Raw genomic sequence first — 24,231 nt, 5'->3', positions numbered from 1 at the left:
TAATAATGTTAGCTGTTATTATCATTTGTATTCCGTTGTATATACAGTGAATTACAAGCCACTTATTAGTAGACATTTAAATTGTTTGAAGTCTTAATCTGAATCATCTGTGGGCATGTTTTACCCTTACTTGTAGCTTTATTGTGTTACTCAGTATCTAGTCTGTAGAAGGTACTCAGGTTTAGTTGAATGAATCAAGTTATTTCAGGAGCATCTGAAATCTTTATGCAAACTACTTTATCTGTGAAATGAATTTTTTTTCCTTTAAAATTTTTTATTGTTATGTTAATCACCATACATTAGTTTTTGATGTAGTGTTTCATGATCCATTGTTTGTGCATAACACCCAGTGCTCCAAGCAGAATGTGCCCTCTTTAATACCCATCACCAGGCTAACCCATCCCCCCACCCCCCTCCCCTCTAGAACCCTCAGTTTGTTTTTCAGAGTCCATCGTCTCTCATGGTTTGTCTCCCCCTCCGATTTACCCCACTTCATTCTTCCCCTCCTGCTATCCTTTTTTTTTTTCTTAACATATATTGCATTATTTGTTTCAGAGGTACAGGTCTGTGATTCAACAGTCTTCCACAATTCACAGCGCTCACCATAGCACATACCCTCCCCAATGTCTATCACCCAGCCACCCCGTCCCTCCCACCCCCCACCACTCCAGCAACCCTGTTTGTTTCCTGAGATTAAGAATTCCTCATATCACTGAGGTCATATGATACGTGTCTTTCTCTGATTGACTTATTGTGAAATGAATTTTTAAAGCAGTAATAAGTTGTAACCGATATACTGTAATTGTTTTAGAAGGGGTTGAAAAAAATTTTACTTTATTAGAATATTACATTATTAGTACAGTCAAGATCACTGGTTTGGTTGGAATCACATTTAGTACGGGTATTGGGTGTTCTACTACACTTACGATTGTAAATGTTTTACTATTCCAAATTTCTTTGTGGGGCTGCATGTTTTATAGAATCCTGAGTATCCAGATAACTTTCTGCAGTTATTATCTTGGCAGTATTGTAAAGACATTGTAAAATACAGTAAAGCACATGGGGCTTTACCCCTCAGGACATCTTCATCACCCTAGTGGCTGTGATTGTATTTTGCCATTGTACTCCTGGGTGTCTGGCCCATACCAGCCCTCATTGTGTGGTCTGAATGAAAATGGTTCAGAAATGAATAAGTGAGGAGAAAATTTTCCTTACTAGTCTACACCTCCAAATTCTTGATTTCAAAAATATTATCCTTTGATCGCTACAACTTACTTTTTGATTTCCTTGTTCTGATTCCCCAACTCCTAGTATCCTTCAGTTCCACAGAGACCTCCAATTCCCAGATGCTGCTCCTTTAGTTTTCTGTTACTTTTGTCGTGTCCTCATTTCCATGGTCCAGTGGTGAAATCATTCTTTCTCAAACACCCTTCTCCCTTGCCCCTCTCATCTCATCATAATGTGTCACTTATATGGCAAAACTCCAACCATCTGCCTACTTGCTGCTTGCACCCAAACAGCAGAAGGCTGCTAGAGAAAACCCACATCTGTGTGTCTATTCTCACTTTAATTTTAGGACTGCAAATTTCAGATGGGCGCTCAGCACTAAAGACAGCCCTGTCCTTCTGTGGTAAGCTTTCTTTAACAGCCTCTCAGTGACTTCTCCACATCTTTTACTTCTCCACACCTCCATTGCCAACCCTCCTCTCTATCAGCTTACCTTGTACCTTAATGAAATATTAGATTGAATCAGATGTGGGTCGATGTACCCCATCTTCTCAGTCACATATGCTAACCTGTGTTGGTACCCACATTATCTGCTTTCTGTCTTGTGAAAATGTAAGTACCCTGATAATCCAAGCTCAGCCTCCTCTTGTGTTCTAGATTCTGTCCCCTCTTGCCTTGTGCAGTCATTATCCCTTCTTTGTATTGCATTATTAGTGTCTCCTTCCCTACTACATTATACTTTTGGCATATAAACATACTTAAATATCATTCAGTTTAAAGCAACCCAGTTCCCTTGATCCCATGGCTCCTTATATCTAATATCAAATGCAAAAAACTCCTTGAATGAGCTGTTAATATTTATTTTTCCTATCTGTTCTCACCCTCCTATTAGACATTCTTTCTCTACAACTGCACAGAAGTTGGTCTTAACAAGGTCCATAATATCCGTCTTGCTAAATCCCTTGTTCTCACCTCTCCCTCTCCAACCACCAGTATCATTGGACCCAGTTGACCTCTCTTTGAAAGAGTTTCATCTCATCTTCCTGGTACAGCTGTCTCTTGGTTTTCTTTATTCCTCACTGGTTACCCCATTTCTTGTGCTTGCTTCTCTAGATGGCTGGAACTACTCCTGGGCTCTTCTATAACTTCTGCTTCAGTTGATGTCCTATAGTTCTGCACCTTTTAATACCAACTCTGTGCTGATGAAGCCCAAATTTATATTTCTGGTCCTGATTCCTCCCCTGACTTTCAGACTCACACAAGTGCCTTCCTGAAATCTTCACTTGGATAACTAAAGAAATTCTAAACTTAACATAACTAAAATTGTACTCCATTTCTGAAAGTCTGCCCCATCTCAATAAATTGTACCTTCATATACCAGTTCCTCAGACCAAACACCTAAAAATGATCCTTGATTGCACAACTTACCTTATACCCCACATTCACTTCATTGGCACTTCACATTAGCTTTACTTTTTCAATATATCCTGATTTCAACAACTTCTCATTGCTTCCAGTTATAATCTCAATCCAAATCACTGTCAGCTCCTGCTTGCATTTTTGGTTTGTGTCCCGTATCTGGTCTCCCTGGTTTGACCTTGACTTTTGTCCTTGTTAAATCTACACGGTTTTTAAGAGTGATCTTTTAATGGTATCATCTGTTTATATAACTCCTCTGCTTCAGTCCTCCAATGACTTAGATTAAGTTCTTGTTACTGAGGCGACTATTATGCAGACCTGTGATATTCTGTCATATAAATGCTTTTCCTTAGCCTCCTCCTGGAAAGCAGTGCATAGATAGGACTTACTGGAGTGTTTTGTCTTCACAGTATTGGCTTACTTAATTTTTAAAAAATTAGTAACATTTTAAAAATTGGAGGATTTTACATTAGATTTTTTTGTTCTGAAAAACACTAGCTTTGCATTCTTTAGTCAATAGGATAGGTAGTGGCTCGTTTCCTTTACGTGAAGTGTGTATTCTCCAGCTTGCCATAGTCTCCACCACTCCCCCAGGTATCTTATAGTCAACCTGATCTACTTAGGAAGATGACCAGGCACAGCCCTGCCCTATAGTAGGTCATCATTCACTTGACAGATTTTTTTTTTTAATTTTTTTAAAGCATTTTATTTTTTATTTTTTAACATGGGGCTTGAACTCAGGACCTGGAGATCAAGAGTCAGTCACCCAACCTACCAAAACACCCAGGCGCCTGGACAAATATTTTTTTTAACAGTACTTTGTGCCCGGTACAGTTCTAAGACCTGGAGATAAAGCACTGAAAACAACAGAGCCTTGATGTCATTGATTTTGCATTCCTTGGGAGAGATAGTGTGTCAGTAAACACATCATGTCAGGTGTTCTGTGAAGAAGAGTGAAGCAGGGACAGGGCATATAGAATGGTGAAGGGTGCTGTTTTAGAATACATAGGGCAAACCTCTATGAGGAATTGACAGTGGAACAGAAGCTAGAATATAGGGAGGGATGGGGCTCTGGAAATCTTAGGAAGAAACTTTGTGGGGAGGGGTCAGCAAGTACAGAGGTCCTGAGAAGAGAAGGTGTTTGATGTGTCTGATGGATGACAAGAAGGACGTTGGAGAGGGAGGCCAGAGCTGCATGGTAATTGGTGGTGGGCCTCTGTTCATGTGGGGTTTTGGATTTTCCTGTGAGCAGGGAAACAACTGGAAGGTTTTGAGTAGGAGGTGATGTGAAATGACTTATTTTAAAACAATCTCTTTGGCTTCTGGCAGTGAATAAATTGTAGCAGGGACGAGCATGGGAGGGGGGGTGACCTGTGTGGAGGCAGCTGTGGAAGTGAGAGGGGGTGGTGACTTCACTAGAGATAACTGAAAGATGGGAGTTAAACTTAAATGAGACATTGAAGGTTGAGCCTATTGGGTTTTCTGATGGTTTGATACAGGGTGTAGGAAAATGAGAGGAGGGGTGCCTGGGTGGCTCAGTCGGTTAAGTGTCCAACTCGCTTTTGGGTGAGGTCATGATCTTAGGGTCTTGAGATCAAACCCTGCATCAGGCTTCACACTGGGCATGGAGTCTGCTTGAGATGCTCTTTCTCCCTCTCCCCTGCTCGCTCGCTCTCTTTCAAAAAAAAAAAAGGAAAACTAGAGGAATTGGAAGTGTAGGTTTTCAGCCAGAGTAACTGTGGGTGGATGGAGGTACCATTTAGCAACGTGGTAAACACTGGGAGAGTTCCTTATTAGATGTGTAAAGCATAAGAATCCTATTTGGTGGCCAAGTAGGGATAGAGTATAAACTTTGCCTAGAGGATAAGCTTATAGCTCTGTAACACAACCTGAGATTTTTAAGAGACCCAATCCTCCGAGTCCTATAACACCACTAACAACAGTTCTTTGAACCCAGGGACATTTTTTTTTTCTCTGTCAGTTCATAACATATAGTACATGGTATGGATTGTGTACTCATGTTTTTGTTAAGAATCCACAGAAATGTTGCCCTAGCTCTGGCTACTGCTATAAATGCCTATTATTCCAATGTATTAGGGCTTCTATGTACCTTTTTATAAGAATTATAATACAACAGAAACATTCTTTTAATAGAGCTTGTAACTTAATTGAATCAGCCAAATGATACTAAATTCAGTTTTCAAAGTGAGTCTAGCAAACTACTTAATTTGTTAATGTCTCGGCACTATTTTAAATGACTTTGCAGGTGGGAATCCATGTATGTATGAATAATTTTTTCTTCACGTGGGGCTGAAGTGGAAGTATGTTTTGCTATCACTTTGAGTAATTTTGTTTGAGAAGGCTTAATTTTTGTGGCCTAACAGTGTGTAAACAAGCATTTGATAATTTTTGAAGTAAAAGTCTTATATAAATCTTGCAAACTTATCAAGCGGTAATTAATGTGTATTTACTGTTCACTTGTGAACGTGAGAATACTTTGTAAGTGGGAATTATTACTTTCTGATACTGTTAGCATTAACCGTATTTTGCAAGTGAACATACTATATGCAAGTGTATTTAAATTGCCTAAGGGCAAACGATTAAAGGTGGAGATAGCATTAGAATATGGTGTTTTAAGGATACACTGTAGGGAAAGTGTGGATGTATGATAGTAATATTTAGACAAGCAGAATGACATTTCATTCTATGTTCATATTAGCAAATAGTGATTTTGTAAGAGGAATATAATGAAAGGTTTTGCTACTATTCAAGGGCCTAATTATTCCTTTCCTGTACAGGAAGATTTTCAGTCAATGACTTATGGATTTAAAATGGCTAACAGTGTGACAGACCTTCGAGTTACAGGTAAAACAATTTATAAGATGACACACAAGTTTTGTATTTGGATTTGTTTCCTGTTTAAACTCATTGTCTTTCTTTTTTAAAAATTTTTATTGTTATGTTAATCACCACACATTACATCATTAGTTTGTGATGTAGTGTTCCGTGATTCATTGTTTGTGCATAACACCCAGTGCTCCATGCAGAACGTGCCCTCTTTAATACCCATCACCAGGCTAACCCATCCCCCCACCCCCTCCCCTTTAGAACCCTCAGTTTGTTTTTCAGAGTCCATCGTCTCTCATGGTTCATCTCCCCCTCCAATTTCCCCCCTTCATTCTTCCCCTCCTGCTATCTTCTTTTTTTTTCCCTTAACATATATTGCATTATTTGTTTCAGAGGTACAGATCTGTGATTCAACAGTCTTGCACACTTCACAGCGCTCACCATAGCACATATCCTCCCCAATGTCTATCACCCAGCCACCCCATCCCTCCCACCCCACCCCCACTCCAGCAACACTCAGTTTGTTTCCTGAGATTAAGAATTCCTCATATCAGTGAGGTCATATGATACATGTCTTTCTCTGATTGACTTATTTCGCTCAGCATTGTCTCTCTTTCTAGGCATGCTAAAAGATGTGGAGGATGACATGCAAAGAAGAGTAAAGGTATATTTCTTTTCTATTTGCTTTGGTATAGGATTTTTGCATTCTTCTAAATGTCAAGTTACCTTTAGCTAATTACAAACAGCTACTATAGGGAGGGCCACCAGCTTCCTTTATATATGCTGTGCCTTCTTTGCAATTCATTTGAAAACAGCTAGAGCAGTTGTTTCTGGTGAATTAATGTCCTTTTCAAGTACTGAAAATTTAACCTTGAAGATTAGTCAATTTTTTGCCAGTGTTTTAGAATTGTAAGTATGCTTTTTTAAGAATAGCATAGTCTAGAATTTTAAGCTCCTCAAAGGTAAGGACGATCTTCTTCCACAGCTATTACAAAGTCTGCAATGTAGTGGACAATCTCGGTATCCCAAATCTGGTGAATGACTTCTATGAATGATACCCTTCAGCCAGAAGACCCTAACGATTTGGTTCTCATAGAGATTTAAAAAAAGGAAAAAAGTTACATTTCTGCTGTTCTTCTATACTTGTATAACACAACATGGTCGTCAAAGCAATTTTATATTATTGCCTTAGTTGATATTTATAATTAAGTAGTGAATTAGGCAATAAAATGCACATAGTGCCCTAGTTTTAGGTGAGGAAATACAGCTTAAAAGAATAAACTGTCTGAGTCTACTGAAGGGCATGCCACTCGGAAGGGCAGCTGGCACAGCCAGATCTTCTGCCAGATCTTCTTGTAGTAACTGCCCTATAGTTGTCAAAATAGTCAGTCATATTGTTACTCATGCAAGAGGTTTTGCATTTTAGTGTAGAACAATCAGTATTTACAATGTGACTTTATGATGTGATTTGTATAAAGGTTACTATTTTTTTCTAACAGGGTTAGTTTTGAGAGCATCAAGAGTTTCAATTAATACGTCCTTTTAAAAAGAAGGAAGTACCATGTGCCATGTACTTACCTTATTTCATTGTTGGCTTTTGCTGTTTGTAATACCTTATTCTGTATGATTTTAATAATTTATATCAAAATGGACTTTCTGTATAAGTATTAATAGGAAAATAAATACTAGATCTTTTTTCTTCCAAATATTTTTCTTAAAAATAGATTCTTACGTATACTCAAAAAATTAATTTAGCACTTTACCTTGTATATGTATAAGCTAATATTTCTGCAAGTTTATGTTTATTTTAATTCACATTTTTTAAAATTTTAGAGTACTCGAAGTCGACAAGGAGAAGAAAGAGATCCAGAAGTTGAACTAGAAGTAATTGAACTTATTTTCTGGTAGATAATATCAGAGAAGTCTACCTCTTAATGTTGTAGTTTTATGAACTGCGTTATAATTTATGGAAGCCCTTTTTAAGGTATTTCTTTAAAAGTTGGACATTGCAAGGGATTTTATTTCCCTTGTATTTGTTTTGATAGAATAATAATGCAGCTCTTTCAAATACATGATTTCAAAGCTCTTCAATATTCCTGTGAGGTAGGAAGAAAAATTATTTTTTACGGATGATACGTCAAAATTTGGCAAAACCCACAACTTGAACAGTGTGGAAAGTACTAAACCTTTGTCTGGATCCTTAATTTTCTGACTCTGCTTAAAGCATCTTTTCATCAATTCTGTTTAAAATGTTAATTAAATCAGTTTTTGAGAAAATAGTCTTAACTTTTTACTTAAGAAAAAATCCATCCCATTGATAAAGAAGCTTTACTTTATATTTCTATTTCAGTAGAACAGGCTTTGTTTTATTTTCTGCAGCTCATTTTCAGGCATTTAAAAGACTGTAAGTGAAGGTGTTTGTAATATAGTAAGTTATTAGCATTGAAATTTAGGACTTAAAATACTATATTTTAAAATGAAATTCCTTTGACAGACTTTGCATCTTTTAACTTTTAGTGGTTTCTTATTTTTTAGCATCAACAGTGTTTAGCAGTATTCAGCAGAGTGAAATTCACTCGAGTGTTACTGACAGTGCTTATAGCCTTTACTAAGAAGGAGGTAAGAGCGTTTAATCTATTTAAATGGCCTTTTTGGGGGGGCAGGACATAGTGTGTTACTGGAAGTAGTTCTGAGACTTTTCCATTGGAACGCCTCCAATCACACATATACAGCGTTCAGCATTTGGTATATTTTATGTATTATATATATATGATATTAGAGATATTAAATAATTTTCTCAAAAAGTCACATGAATTTACATTCTGTTCCATAACATATCTGTGTCTGTTGTTGATATATAAAAATAATATTTTATAAGACTTAATACTGGTACAATAATAGAAACTGAAATTGCTTGTGTGTAGTCCTGTCTTGTGAATTGAAAAGGAGAAAGCAAAAATGGGAATTTCAGGTAGACCTCTTCTTTCATTCAGTTCAATAATTAACTGTTGGTGTAGAACCAAAAAAGCCCTGGATGGTGAATATTTTTTCTTCGTGTGTATTTGCATTAATTCAAGTCAATTACAGACTAATTTGTGGATAATTAGGAAGTGGGTGAATAGAGATCCAACCTTTACCATTGATCTAACTCCTAAGTCTCTTTTTTCTGTTTTTTGTTTTTTAATTTCACCTTAATGAATGGCATAGTAGAAATGTTGAAATTTTCCAGTTGACTGCAACTCAATTTTTTTCCTTTCTTTTTTTTAAATATAAGATGAACAGAACAAGCTAGAAATGTTTCCTATTATTTTTTAATAGCTCCTACAAGAATAGAAATGGGTAAAAAAAAATAATTTCTAGGGGCGCCTGGGTGGCTCAGTCGTTGGGTGTCTGCCTTCGGCTCAGGTCATGATCCCGGGGTCCTGGGATTGAAGCCCACATCAGGCTCCCTGCTCTGCAGGAAGCCTGCTTCTCCCCCCTCCCATTCCCTCTGCTTGTGTTCCCTCTCTTGCTGTGTCTCTCTCTGTCAATTAAATAAATAAAATCTTTAAAAATAATAATAATTTCTATCCTAACAGGATCTGAGCATCCTGTATTAAGTGAATAGTTTGTGAAAACCAATGTCATTACAACATTTAATTTCATTATTGTTTATAGGATTTTCCTATTTAATGTATATCTTTCAGTGAAAGAATATGTAAGAATGTTTTTGGTGATTTATTTGCTAGACCAGTGCTGTTGCAGAAGCTCAAAAATTGATGGTTCAAGCAGCAGATCTTCTTTCTGCCATTCATAATTCATTGCATCATGGCATCCAGGCTCAGAATGATACTACAAAAGGAGGTAATTGTCTGTTTTTACTCCTACTCTTTTTTTTCTTACCCATCCAGATTATATAAAGTTTGGTTTGTTCTAAAATTCATGTGTCAGTCCATCTGTTTGGACCTTGGAATGTTTTACTCCATAAACTTATATAGTATCTATGCTTTCTTTTAAATATATTATAGACCAAAAATTGTACTATAGAACTTGACCATCTCCTGTATCTTACTGTTTGGGCTCTGAATATTTACTGTCAAGTGATCATTCTGTGATGTCAGCAGTACACTCTTTTTTAATCAACTCTCCCCTTTACTCCTTTGAGAGATCATCACCTTGATTACATAATATTCCCTGAATACTGGGCCTGTACCCTCTGTGGTCTCATTGCAGTTGTTTACTTGTTTGTTTTTCTGTAACAGTATTTTAGGCCAGGAACTGTCTTGTTTGTGTGTCTCTATGATGCTTGGCACATTGTTGACGGTAGATTTTATTTATGAAATATTTCTTAAAATGAAAGGAATAATGTACCTTTGTTAGAGTTGCAGCTGAGTTAACATTTTATTTTTATTTCTTTTTTTTTTATATATATTTTATTTATTTATTTGAAAGAGAGACAGCAAGAGCCAGAGAGGGAACACAGGCAGGGGGAGTGGGAGAGGGAGAAGCAGGCTTCCCGCCGAGCAGGGAGCCCAATGCGGGCCTCGATCCCAGGACCCTGTGATCACGACCTGAGCCAAAGGCAGACGCTTAACGACTGAGCCACCCAGGCACCCCTATTTTTATTTCTTTTTAAAGATTTTGTTTATTTGCGATAGAGAGCATGAATGGGGGGAAGGGGCAGAGGGTGAAGAAGAAGCAGGCTTTCCACTGAGCAGGGCACCTGACGCAGGACTTGATCCCAGGACTCTGGGATCATGACCTGAGCCAGAGGCAGACACTTAACCCCCCTAAGCCACCCAGGTACTCCCTGAGTTAACATTTTAGCTGATAGGTAGCAACTGTGATTCTTAAAACTCATTATAATGAGATATTTATATTCTCTAAATTGTACACTTTTAATAGATGAATTATATGATATGTTGATTATATCTCAGAGTTGTGATTAAAAGAAGTTGGAGCAATGTTTTCAGAATTTGGGTGGGGGGATGGTTTCTAATCTTGAATCCTAGTTTCAAACTATCATTTAATTGTGAAGGAAGAAATTGTAAGTATTTAAAGTCTCAAAATTAATCTCCCAAAAGCTTTCGAAGATACTACTGGTATATATGCTCCATTGAAACAAGGGACTAAGGGGATTCTGGGGAAGATGGCAGAATAGGAGGATCCTAGGCTCACCTCATTTCACAGATATACTTTATAACACCCACATCAGTGTAAATAACCCAGAAAATGACGTGAAGACTGGCAGAACAGACTCTCCACAGCTAAATATAAAGAGGCCACATTGGAAGAGGGTAGGAAGGGCAGAGACATGGTCAGAAGCTAAATGGACCCTTGGGGCTGTCTGTGGGAGTGAGGAACACCAAGGATACAGAGAGGGGAGAGGAGCAGACCCCACATGGAGGCATGAAGGACCTACTCTAGGAAGACGAATCCCCAAAACATTCAGCTTTGAAAACCAGAGGGGTTTAGCTTCTTGGGTTCTTAAAATCAGTGGGGCTTAATGCCCAGAACTTTAAAAGTCATCAGGCTCAGCTCTGAGCTAGAGGGCAATAGGAAACTGAGTCCCTGCACTTCAAGAGACAGCATAACAACCCTGCTGAGATATAGCATAGAAACAGCAGTTTGAAAATTTGGTTGGGGGGATGGTTTCTAATCTTGAACTAGAAGCAGAACAAAATTTATTTGCTGGACTCAGAAGTGTGCTGTAGGGGCAGGGATCTGTAGGAGACTTCTCTAAAAACAAAAGAGCTGGTGGGTGCCATTTCCCTCCCTGCCTACCCAGCTAGAAACAGATGCCTGTGGAAACTGTGCTGCACACTCTTCACCTAGCTTACCAATAGCACATCCCATCCCCGTCCTCTTCAGACCTGCCCCCTCCAACACAACCGCTGCAGGAGTTTTCACAAAGCCTCTACATTACCCTGCCACAGCAAACTGGCACAAACCTTGCTAACACTGCATGCCCCTCCTTGCATTCCCTTGCAGACCCGCCCCCTCTGACACATCCTCAACTGGAGTCCATCCAGGGTGGCACTGCAAGTATGGCAGCGTACAAGCATCCCCAGCAGGGATCAGTGCCCCTCAAAGTGACTTTTATCCTGGGGAGAGGGCAAGAAACCACACACCCTGATCCAACTGCAGCCCCACAATGCGTTGGGGGCACACACAGGGTCTGACTGCGGGCCCCGCCCACCAACAAAATGCTCAGTTGATGACACAGGGAAAGTAGCCTGTGGTACTGTGTGACCACGGCTCTGGCAAATGCCTAGTCTGACCCAATTCAAGCCCAAGGCAGCACCAGACTAGCCCACAAGTAACACAGGGACCAAACTTTGCCCACAGCAGGGAAAGAGAGCCATTGCAGATGACTGGACTGAAGGCAAACATGGCTCAGTCACAACAGTAAGGTGCACATAACACACATAGGAGATACCCTGAAGCACCAGGTTCTGGTGAACAGGAGACATTGTACTGCAGGGCACCACAGAGCCTCTTCTTCATGAGGTCACTATTTTTTTTTTTTAGATTTATTTATTTATTTGGGGGGATAAGCAGGGGGAGAGAGAAACTTAAGCAGACTCTGCACTGAGGTGGAGCCCAGCGCACGGCTCAATCTCACGTCCCTGAGATCACGACTTGAGACGAAACCAAGAGTCAGACACCCAACTGACTGCCGCTCAGGCGCCCCTTATAAGGCCACTACTTTCAAGAGCAGGAGACAAAGCTGACTTTCCTAACACAAAGGAACAGACACAGAGAGTTAGACAAAATGAGACAGAAATATGTCCCGAATGAAAGAACAGGACAAAATCACAGCAAGAGACCTAAATGAAACTGAGGTAAGTAATATGCCTGATAGGGAATTCAAAGTAATGGTCATAAAGATACTCACTGAACTTGAGAAAGTGTGATAAATCTCAGTGAGATCCTCAACAAAGAGATGTAATACAGAAAAGAACCTGTTGGAGTTGAAGAACTTAATAACTAAAATTAAAAATACACTAAAGGGAATGAATAGTAGACTAGAGGAAGCAGAAGAACAGATGCAGTGACCTGGAGAACAGAATAATGGAAAGCACTTAAGCCAAACAGGAGAAAGAGAAAAAGAACAATCAAAAAGAATAGATTAAGGGAACTTAGCAATATTGTCAAGTGTAACAACATTCACATTATAGGGATCCCAGAAGGAGAAGACAGCAAAAAGGGGGCAGAAAATTTATTTGAAGAAATAATAATGGAAAACTTCTTGAATCTAGGGAAGGAAACAAATCCAGATCCAGGAAGCACAAAGATTCCTCAACAAAATAAACCTGAGGAGATCCACACCAAAACACATAGTAATTAAAATGGCAAAAAGTAGGACTAAAGAGGATTTATAAAGCAGGAAAACAAAAGAAGACAGTTATATACAAGGGAAATCTGATAAGGCTATCAGCCGATTTTTTAGCAGGAACTCTGCAGGCCAGAAGGTGTGGCATGATATATTCAGAGTGCTAACAGAAAAAAACTTGCAACCAAATCTATCCAGCAAGGCTGTCATTCAGAATAGAAGGAGAGATAGTTTCCCAGACAAACAAAAGTTAAAGGAATTCATCACTGCTAAGCCAGTTCTATAAGAAATGTTAAAGGGGAGTCTGAATGGGAAGGAAAGACCATAAACAGGAGTAAGAAAAGTGGGAAGCACAAAAGCTATAAAGTAAGTATATCTTTAGAAATTAGTCAAGGGTTTCACAAAATAAAAAGATGTAAAGTGGGACACTACATACCTAAAATGTGGGGGCGAGGAGTAAAAATTTAGTGCTTTCAGAATGGCTTCAAACTTAAGCAACCATCAAATTAATGTAGACTGCTGTATACATATGTTGTTATATGTAAACCTGATAGTAACCACAAATCAAAAACCAGTGATAGATATACAAAAAATAAAGAGAAAGGAATCCAAATATATCAAACTATTCCAAGAAGTAATAGAGGAAAGAAAGCTTCACCAAAGAAAGCCAACAAACTGTGAGAGAAGAAAGCAAGAGAACAGAGAATTAGAAAACCAGCCAGAAAGCAAGTAACAAAATGGCAGTAAGTACATGCCTGTCACTTGTTACTTTGAATGTAAGTGGACTAAATGCACCAATCAAAAGACATAGGATGGTGGAATGGATTAAAAAAAAACAAGATCCATCTATATGCTGCCTATAGGAGACTCGTTTCAGACCTAAAGGGGGACACATGCAGATTGAAAGTGAAGAGGTAGAAAAACACTTATCATGCAAATGGAAGTGAAAAGAAAGCCAGTGTATAGCAGTACTTAAATGAAACAAAGTAGACTTTTAAAAAAAATACTGTAACAAGAGCCAAAGAAGGATACTACACAATCATAAAAGGAACAATCCAACAAGAAGAGACAACAATTGTAAATATTTATGCACCCAAAATGGGAGCACCCAAAAACATAAAGCAGCTTTTAATAAACATAAAGGAAGTAAACAAGAGTACTATAATAGTAGTAGGAGATTTTAACACCCCACTTACATCAGTGGGTAGATCATCCAAACAGAAAGTCAACAAGAAAACAGTGGCTTTGAATGACACTTAGGACCAAATAGAGCTAACAGATATATTTGGAACATTCCTAAATCGGCAGAATGCACATCCTTTTCCTTTTCCCTTTTTTTTTTTTCCTCTAAAGGTTTTATTTATTAGTGAGTGAGCAGGGAGGAGAGGAGAGGGAGAAGCAGGCTCCTGGATGAGCGGGCAGCCTGACATGGGGCTTGATCCCGAGACCCTGAGATCATGACTTGAGCCAAAGGCAGATGCTTAACCTACTGAGCCACCGAGGCACCTCAGAATGCACATTCTTTTCAGGTGCACATGGAACATTCTCCAGAATAGGTCACGGTAGGCCACAAAACAAATCGCAACAAATTCAGGAAGGTCAAAGTCAACAAGATGCATCTTTTCCAACCACAGTGCTATGAAACTGGAAATCAACCACAAGAAAAAATCTGGAAAGAACACAAATACATGGAGGTTAAATAACATGCTATTAAACAATGAATGGATCAACCAAGAAATCAAAGAGGAAATAATACATGGAGAAAAATGAAAACAACAGTCCAGAATCTTTTGGATGCTACAAAAGTGGTTTTAAGAGAGAAGTTTATAGCAATACAGGCCTACCTCAAGAAGCAAGAAAAATCTCAAACAACCTAACCTTACACCTAAAGGAGTTAGAACAAACAAAACCCCAAAATAGTAGAAGAAAGGAAATAATAAAGATTAAAGCAGAAATACATGAAATAGAAACAAAAAAAAATGATAGAAGAGATTAATGAATCCAGGAGCTGGGTCTTAGAAAAGATAACAAAATTGATACACCATTAGCCAAACTCATCAAAAAAGAGAGAAAAGGGACTCAATCAGAAATGAAAGAGGAGAAACAACACCACAGAAATAGAAAGGATTATGAGAATGTTATGTAAAATTATATGCCAAAAGATTGGGACAATCTAGAAGAAATGAATACATTCCTAGAAACATATAAACTACCAAAACTGAAGCAGGAAGAAATAGAATATTTGAACAGATCAGTTACCAGCAATGAAACTGAATCAGTAATCTCAACAAAGAAAAGTCCAGGACTAGACGGCTTCACTGGTAAATTCTACCAGATATTTAAAGAAGAGCTAATACCTGTACTTCTCAAACTATTCTGAAAAACAGAAGAGGAAAGAAAACTTCTGAATTCATTCTATGAGGTCAGCATTACCCTGATACCAAAACCAGATAAACACACTACAAAAAAGAGAATTAGAGGCCAATATCCCTGATGAGCATAGATGCAGAAATCCTCAACAAAGTATTAGCAAACTGCATTCAATAATACATTAAAAAAAAATTCACCATGATCAAATGGAATTTATTCCTGTGATGAAAGGGTGGTTCAGGATTCCCAAATCAGTCAGTATGATGTATCACATCAACAAGGGAATGGAAAAAAAAACTATAGGATCATTCCAGTAGATGCAGAAAAAGCATTTGACCAAGTACAACATCCATTCCTGATAAATCCCTCAAAAACGGTGTAGAGGGAACATACCTCAATATGTTGAGAATGAAGGCCAGGTCTGAAAAATGCGCAGCCAGCATACTCCATGCTGAAAAATTAAGAGCTTTCCTGTAAGATCAAGAACAAGACAGTGTTGTCCACTCTCACCACTTTTATTCAAAATAGTACTGGAAGTCATATCAACATAGTACTGGAAGTCATAGGCACAAGCAATCAGACAAGAAAGAGAGAAAGCATCGACATTGATAAGGAAGAAATAAAGCTTTCACTATTTGCAGATGACATGATACTATATATAGAAAACTCTGAAGACTCTACCAGAGAACTACTAGAAATGATACATGAATTCAGTAAGGTTGACGGTACAAAATCAATATACAGAAATCTGTTGCATTTCTATATACTAATAATGAAGTAGCAGAAAAATTAAGAAAACTATTCCATTTACAGTTGCACCAAAAATCATACCTAGGGATAAACTTAATCAAGGAGGGGACAGACATGTGTTCTGAAAACTATATAAAACATTGATGAAAGAAATTGAAGATGACACAAACAAATGAAAAGATACTCCATGGTCATGGATTAGGAGAACAAATATTAAAATGGCCATAATACCCAAAGCAGTCTATTGATTTAACGCAATCCCTATTAAAATACTAACATCATTTTTCACAGAGCAAGAAAAGAAATCGTTAAATTAATTAATAGGTATTAACTCTTCTTTAAAATCCTAAAATTTGGTGGAACCACAGAAGACCCTGAATAGCCAAAACAGTCTTGAAAACAAAACTGGAGGTATCAAAATCCCAGATTTAAAGGTATACTAAAAACCTGTAGTAATCAAAGCACTATGGTACTAACACAAAAATAGACACATAGATTAATGGAACAGAATAGAGAGCCCAGAAATAAGCTCACAATTATGTGGTAAATTACTCTTTGACAAAGGAGGCAGTAATATGCAATGGGAAAAAGACAGTCTCTTCAACAAATGGTGTTGGGAAAAGTGGATAGCTACATGTAAAAGAATGATACTGGACCACTTTGTTAGGTTATACACAAAAATAAATTCAAAATGGATTACAGAATTAACCGTGAGACCTGAAACCATAAAAATCCTAGAAGAGAGTACAGGCAGTAATTTCTCTGACATCAACTGTAGCAACATTTTTGTGAATAGGTCCTCTGAGGCAAGGGAAACAAAAGCAATAATGAACTATTGAGACTACATCAAAATTAAAAGATTCTGCACTGCAAGGGAAACAAAACAAAAAAGACAACTTACTGAATGGGAGAAGATATTTGCAAATGACGTATCTTGATAAGGAGTTAGTATCCAAAATATGTAAAGAATGTATACAGTTCAACATCTAAAAAAATAATAATCCAGTTAAAAATGGGCAGAAAACATGAACAGACATTTCTCCAAAGAAGACATCCAGATGGCCAACAGACACTTGAAAAGATGCTCAGTATCACTCATCATTAGGGAAATGCAAATCAAAACCACAATGAGATGTCTCCTCACACCTGTCAAAATGGCTAAAATTAAAAACACATGAGACAAGTGTTGGTGAGGATGTGGAGAAAAAGGAACTCTTGTACACTACTGGTTGGAATGCAAACTGGTGCAGGCACTGTGGAAAGCAGGATGGCAGTTCTTCAAAAAAACTAAAAATAGAGTTATATGATGTAGTAATTCCACTACTGGGTATTTACCTGAAGAAAAGGAAAACACGAATTCAAAAAGATACGTTCACCCCTGTGTTTATTGCAGCATTATTTACAAGAGCCAAACTAGGGAAGCAGCCGTGCCCATTGATAGATGAAATGGATAAAGAAGATGCCGTTTTATACACACACAGAGACACACACTGGAATATTACTTAGCAATAAAAAGGAATGAGCCCTTGCTATTTGCAACAGCATGGAAGGATCTAGAGGGTATAATGCTAAGTGAAATCATTCAGTCAGGATAGACAAATACCATATGATTTTGCTCAAATGTGGAATTTTTTTTTAGATTTTATTTATTTGAAAGAGAGAGAGCGAGCAATGGGACGAGCAGAGGGAGAGGGACAAGCAGACTCTGTGCTGAACACAGAGCCTGACATGGGGCTTGATCTCACCACCCTGCAGTGAGATCGCCAGATAGTAACTCAGCATTGTACATGAAGGACAAGTCCAGCTTAGAGAAAGTCACAAGGCCCTAAGGGGAGAGTCTTGAAGTATATTAGATATAAGACCTGTTGTCACCAATAAAATTAATACAATAGCTATTGTGTTTAATGTAGTAAGAGGTTTAGAGGATTGGCAAAGGATTTGGGGTTGAATTGTAAGACAGTGATTAACTTCAGAATAAATCTAAAAGTTATTTCCATGTTTGCAAAGTTTTCCATGGCCCAGATAGGAATATCATTTACGTAACGGTGCACATGCCTGAATATTGATCATAATAAAATTGTGATTTAGCTGTATTAGAGACAAGGGGATAGAAGTGTATATGTGCATATAATTTTTACATGCTTATATGTATATATACATATCTCTGGCTTCTTCGTGAAGACAAGTAAATCAGAGATAATGTATAAAACTGAAAAAGTGTGAAGTAGTACTGTAGGCTTGTTATTTGGTGATATGGTGGCAAATTCCAAAAGAAATAGTTAAGAGGAAGTGGAAGAGATTACCTCATTTGGTAATATGGTAACTTTAACCTCCTGAGGACTGAACTTGCTGCTGAAACAGAAATTTTGCTTCCTCATTCCGGCTGATTTTCTTTACCAGCTGACTGTATACGAGAGAGGTGGGAGCTGACTTGATTTTAAAATCACAACCCACTGGAGAGGTCTATGCTGTGATGTACTTGTGCCAGAGACTTGAGTTGTTTACTTTCTTTTAATTGAGATACAGTTGTCGTTTAACATTAGTTCCAGTGGTATATCATAATGATTCAATGTTTATATTACTCTTTTAATTAAAACTTTTTTTTTCTTAAAAAAATCCACACATGTGGGTGTGTGTGTATAATCCAGAAGACTTGTCTTCTTTAGATAAAGATGTCTTTAGATGGTAAAGATATCTTTGCTGCTGCTTCTCCTCTGTATAACCAACTGAAAACTATAAAGAACATGAGAAACAGAATCCTTCCAACTTTTAAAAAAATAGGAAACCCTTACAATAAAAAAGAAACAGAAGAGCTGCTAAACACAGTAGGAGTCTCCCAGATGGGGGAGAACATTAAGAATGGATTCTAAGATTTCTTGGTGTGTAAACATTAGTGGACCAGCAAAGCACATAGTTTTCAAAGTAGTTGGTGTAATATGAAGGACAAAACCAGGGATTCTTTTGGAATCATAAGTAAGAGTGGGGTATTCAAGTTGGCTGTGGGAACCTATTTTAATATTCTGGAGACACAAAGGAGGTAAGGGCCCCAACAGAGGCCATGCAAATGCGCTAAAGATGTTACTCCTGCAAGATAGGATTCTAATTAGCAGTCTAGCATCTGGTAATCTTTGTTTAGTAAATAGGTAATTTCTTGCTCACACACGCACATCATATGGGGCTTAACTGCAAATCAGTGAGACTTCCTGTTAGTCTAGAATACTTTTCTAACACTGCAGCCAAATAATTGACTCAGGAAGCACTCACTCAGTGATGTAATATTAAAAAAGCAACTGCACAGTATTTATACACAAATATTCCAGAAAATTAATGAGCAAACAAAAAAGGCAGATGAAAAAAACAGACCACAACATTTTTTCTGCACAATTTCAGAGAATTTATTAAAAAATTAAGGAACTTCTATAAAACAAGATCACAAAGCAGAAATATTAGAAGTAAGAAGTAATAACAGAAAGTACACGTGAGCAGGCAGAATTCAAGTTAAGGAGAAGAGAAAAGTCCTGAAAGTGAAGACCTCACTGAAAATAGTAAAAAGTATGCTATGCATTGCTGAAAAGTTGTAAAGGAAATGGAGATCAGGACTGAGTTAAAAACTAAGCAAAATGGAAGTGGATAAAAATATTTGAAGTATTAGAAAATAGAAGCTAAAGAGGACTCAACATAATTGGTGTCCCTTAAGAGGATAACCAAATAATGGAACAAGAAAGAAAATGTTAAACATTTTTGGAAAGAAGCAAATAGAATTAAGTCTACAGGTTTAATTGGAAGGCGAGAATATATCCTAGGCAAAAATTGATAAAGAAATATTGTTAGATATGTCCTAGTAAATTACATTAGATATAAAGCCACAATTATGTGTGCAGCCTGACTTCAGAGTCCTTCACATCAGCGTTGAACACAGAAACTATAACGGTACCTAAAAGTTCTTGGGTAAAGAACTGTGGTCTAAGAATTTTCTCTCTCTCTTTTTTTAAGATTTTATTTATTTATTTGACAGAGAGAGACAGTGAGAGAGGGAACTAAAGCAGGAGGAGTGGGAGAAGGAGAAGCAGGCCTCCCACCGATGGGGGCTTGATCCCAACACCCTGGGATCATGACCTGAGCCGAAGGCAGACACTTAATGACTGAGCCACCCAGGTGCCCCTAAGAATTTTATCTCTTAAGTGACACTCAGATGTTTTTAAACTCGCAAGGACTCTGGACATATTTTTCCTGTGACTTTCCTGGGGGAGAAAGATTGGAATAATGAATGAAATTCAGCTTACTGAGTCATAAATGGAAAAGCTATGGCATAAAGGATGGGCAGTAAGCATTAAATCCATTTTATTGTAGAACTGCAGTAAAAACAGCTATGGAAATTGATTTTACTAAATATAACAAGTGTTGTGAACCTTGACAATGTAGAAGTAATCATTTAACAAAAGTCAAGAGATAAAGGGGAGAAAGAAGACTTTTCTTTTAGATACTAGTTTGCGAGTCAATAAATCTATCATAGAAATATAAATATATTTAAACATACAAAGGTAACTGATAATGATGGAGGTAATTTAAATCTGGTGGGTAAAGGCAGTTGAAAGTCATTGATTTTTATGGGTGAGATTAATAGATACCTGTCTGAAGATATAGAACTTTAGAGATATTCAGAAACTTACAGCTATAAAATTGAGAAAACTTATCTGTTATCAGAAAGAAAATGTACCAAAGTAAACTATAGTGAAAGAAAAACTCAAAAGCATTGCAAAGGAAAGCATCTATTTCCTGTGAAGTGAGAACAAAAGTAAGATCTGCTTCTTGCTGTTCTTTCCTTCTGCTCTTAAGAAATTCTGTCCTGAAGCCATGAAGTTGGTCTGAGCAAGCTGGGCATCTGTACTAGAGCAGGATGTTGGAACCTGACCCACTATTAGAACGGTGTCCACAAAGGGAATGGGGGTAGCTTGACACAATGTGTTGCAACCATGTGGGTAGGAAGAATGTTGTCATAGCAAGACATTTCTCAGGGCCATCAAAGCCTATGTGGGGTGAGCATATGTCCGTGTTAGAATGGTAGTGGAGTGGGGAGGGCATCTACAAAGAGGTGGGCCTGGAACAAGATTTTGAAGGTAAAGTGGCTTGAGGAGGGCATCATCATGAATGTGCTGCCTGGCTAGATTCACTGCTTCTCAAGTGAGGTGAGAAGGGTATCTGCACAGGAGGGCAACTCACCTTGGCTGCCTGAGCCTAAGCAATATTAGGAAGGTGACCATCTGGGAGCAGTTTGGTGCTGTGTGTCAAAAGCCCAAATAGGATGAGGAGAGTGTGTCTATGGGGGAGCAGCCAAGTGCAGGGTTTTATAGCCTAAAAGGCATGTGGAAGCCCAGACAGGGTGAGGAGGGCATGTGAGTGTCGCCTGGCTTGAGGTGCTAGAACCTGAGGCAGATAGAGGTATGTATCTATAGAGGTACCTGTGTGCCTGACTGTTGGAGACCATGCAGGGGAATAAGGGCATCTGTGTATGGAGGTGGCCTAGTGTGGGGTTTCAGAGCCTATGCATATTGAAGAAGGTGTTTTTTTTTTTTTTTTAAGATTTTATTTTTATTTATTTGACACACAGGGAGCACAAGTAGGCAGAGCAGCAGGCAGAGGGAGAGGGAGAAGCAGGCTTCCCGCTGAGCAGGGAGCCTGATGTGGGGCTCGATCCCAGGACCCTGGGATTATGACCTGAGCCAAAGGCAGTCGCTTAACCAACTGAGCCACCCAGGCGCCCGAAGAAGGTGTTTCTGTTGAAAGGTGCCCAAGTGCAGGATGTCAGATCAGAAGTGGGGAGAAGAGAGCCATCTGCACAGGAGGATAGCCCAGCATTGAATATCAGCCTAAGCAGCAAGATGAGGGTGTCAGAATGGAAAGATGGCTCTGTGAAGAGTGTTGCAGCCAAAGCAGGTTGAGGAAAGGTATCTGTACATAAAGGTGGCCTGGCATGGAGTTTCAGAGCTCAAATGGTGTAAGGAGGCATCTCTGGAAGAGTGGCCTGGCATGAGATATAGAAGCCCAAACAGGGTGGGCATTGTGATGGCCTGGCATGTCAGAACCTAAATAATATGAGAGCCCATCTATGTAGGGGAGGTGGGTGTCACTGATAGGAGATTGTAATGGGCTGAGTGATAGCCACAAGCATTGAGGTCCTAATTCTCAGAACCTTATATGTGAGCAGGTAAGGATCTTTTGATGAGATAATCTTGGATTATCTGGTTGGGCCCTAAGTGCTGTTAAGTTCCTTAAAAGAGAGGCGGAGGGAGATAGGACATACACATGAGGAGAAGATGATGTGAAGACGAAGATAGAGATTGGCATGAGCAGGCCAAGGAATTCCAGTAGCCCCAGAAACTGCAAGAAGCAATGAACAGGCTTTCCCTTAGAGCCTTTGGGTGGAGTGCTGCCCTGCCAACACCTTGATTTCAGCCCATGCAAGTGATACTGAACTTAGGGCTTTCAAAACTGTGAGATAGTGTTGTTTTCATCCAGTTTATGATAATTTGTTACAACAGCCTTAGAAACTAATACAGAGATTGATTACATAGAGTGGAATTGATCATATTTAGAAATGTATTGAGAATTGTGTGCCACATTTCTCAGCGTTAGGGAGTTATGCTAATTTCTAGAAAAGGAGAAAAGTAGATTAAACTCTGTAGTATTGAATTGACATTAAAGGTATGAGAATAAATTCATAATTTTTAATATATGTAGATTGATACAGGAATGTAGATATAAGTGTGGATATGCATGAATATGTGTGCATATGTAGGTAAACACAGATACATATATGTCCTTATAATACATACATACATATTCTGGCTCTGTCATCTAGGGACGTGGGAGCAGTGACCCTAATAGCAGTGAAAACATCTAATATCCAGATCTTGCTTCCTAAGACCATTGTCCACTAAAATGAACTGGGGGGTGGGAGTTGACCAAGATGGTGATATAGGAGGCTCCCTTCCTCCCATGGACACACTACTAAATAAATGTGCAGCTACACATGGAACACTTCTCTCTGAATAAGATCTGAAAACTAGCTAAGCAAGTACTACACATCAGATAGATGAGAAAATACACTAAGATAGGAAAGGGGGCATCTGGGTGGCTCAGTCGGTTGAGTGTGGACTCTCGGTCTTGGCTCAGGTCATGATCTTGTGGGTTGTGAGATTGAGCCCTGTGTGGGGCTCTGCGCTCAGTGGGGAGTCTGCTTGAAGATTCTTTCCCTCTACCCCTCTCCCCCAAGCACATGCATGTGTGCTCTTTCTCACTCAAGTAAATAAATAAATCTTAAAAAAAAAAAAAAGGAAAGACTGAGACACAGTCTCATCATAACTCACATCCCCTAAACAGCATAATACAATTGGGAGAGAATCCCCAACTCCCAGCCTTTACCTGAGGAATAAAAAATTTGGCCCTCACATCTAGCACCACAATTTTTAAGACTCCCTCTAGAGGGACAACCACCTAAAATGCCTAGCTCTGAAAGCCAGCACGGCTTGTATCCATGAGACCCACAAGACTATAGTGAATGGAGAAGCAGTTCTTAATGGGTGTGTGAGATTTATATGTACTCTTTAAAATTTGCTACCTAAAAAAAACTTTTAAAGCTGTCCCAAACAGAAAAATGACTATTGGAAGTGTTATGTTTTAATGTGAGTTACCACGACTGTGTCTGTTTATTGTAAAGGTGGGCGTTTAGCATTCAGCGCAGTTTTCAATAAAAGGTAATAAAAATTAAAAATAAAAGTTGCTACCTGAGGGCCAAGCTTCTAATTTAGTAGGCACTAGGGGCTGGCTGGGATCCTCCCCGGAGACCATGGAAGCTAGAGGACGCCTTGCCCACCCTCTCCCTCTACCCCACTCCAAGTCACCAGTATCTTCCTAGAAGGAGATTGTGTGCATATCTGCACCCTAGCTTTTGCAGATGCACCTGAGGAACAGGACCCAGATTGCCTAGGTCTCATAGTCAAAGGAGTTTCCATTCATGGAAACTAGCAAACAAGCAGTTCTTAACTGGCTATTCCTCTGGGGCTCAGCACAGAAGAATTAGGCAAAATTGCCTGTCTCCTAGTCCATCCCTGAAATAGGTCTGTCTTCGTACCTTAAAGCTGCTGAGTGCTAGGCTTATAATTTAGCAGGCATCCAGAGGATGGCTGAGATCTTCCCCAGAGACCAGGGAAGCCAGCAGGCACCTCTTCTGCTTTCTTCTTGTCTAGCCTGCTCCAGTAATAAAATCCAGTTACCAGTATCTCCCGGGATGGAGCTCGTACACA

The 24,231-nt window shown here is 38.7% G+C and overlaps 1 protein-coding gene across 7 annotated transcripts in view; it reads left to right on the top strand.

The window, feature by feature from the left end:
* NAA35 (N-alpha-acetyltransferase 35, NatC auxiliary subunit) overlaps positions 1-24,231 on the top strand; it is a 97,193-nt gene that overhangs the window by 28,858 nt on the left and 44,104 nt on the right. For all 7 annotated transcript variants that reach the window (XM_027614962.2, XM_027614957.2, XM_027614961.2 and 4 more), the window contains 5 exons: positions 5,445-5,511; positions 6,114-6,157; positions 7,327-7,377; positions 8,029-8,112; positions 9,222-9,336. In XM_027614962.2, the coding sequence (XP_027470763.1) occupies positions 5,445-5,511; positions 6,114-6,157; positions 7,327-7,377; positions 8,029-8,112; positions 9,222-9,336 (361 nt within the window). The remainder of the gene's footprint in view (positions 1-5,444; positions 5,512-6,113; positions 6,158-7,326; positions 7,378-8,028; positions 8,113-9,221; positions 9,337-24,231) is intronic.

This window comes from Zalophus californianus, chromosome 13, assembly GCF_009762305.2.
Source record: "Zalophus californianus isolate mZalCal1 chromosome 13, mZalCal1.pri.v2, whole genome shotgun sequence".
Classification (NCBI taxonomy): Eukaryota; Metazoa; Chordata; class Mammalia; order Carnivora; family Otariidae; genus Zalophus; species Zalophus californianus.
This window is presented reverse-complemented; position numbering and strand designations above follow the sequence as displayed.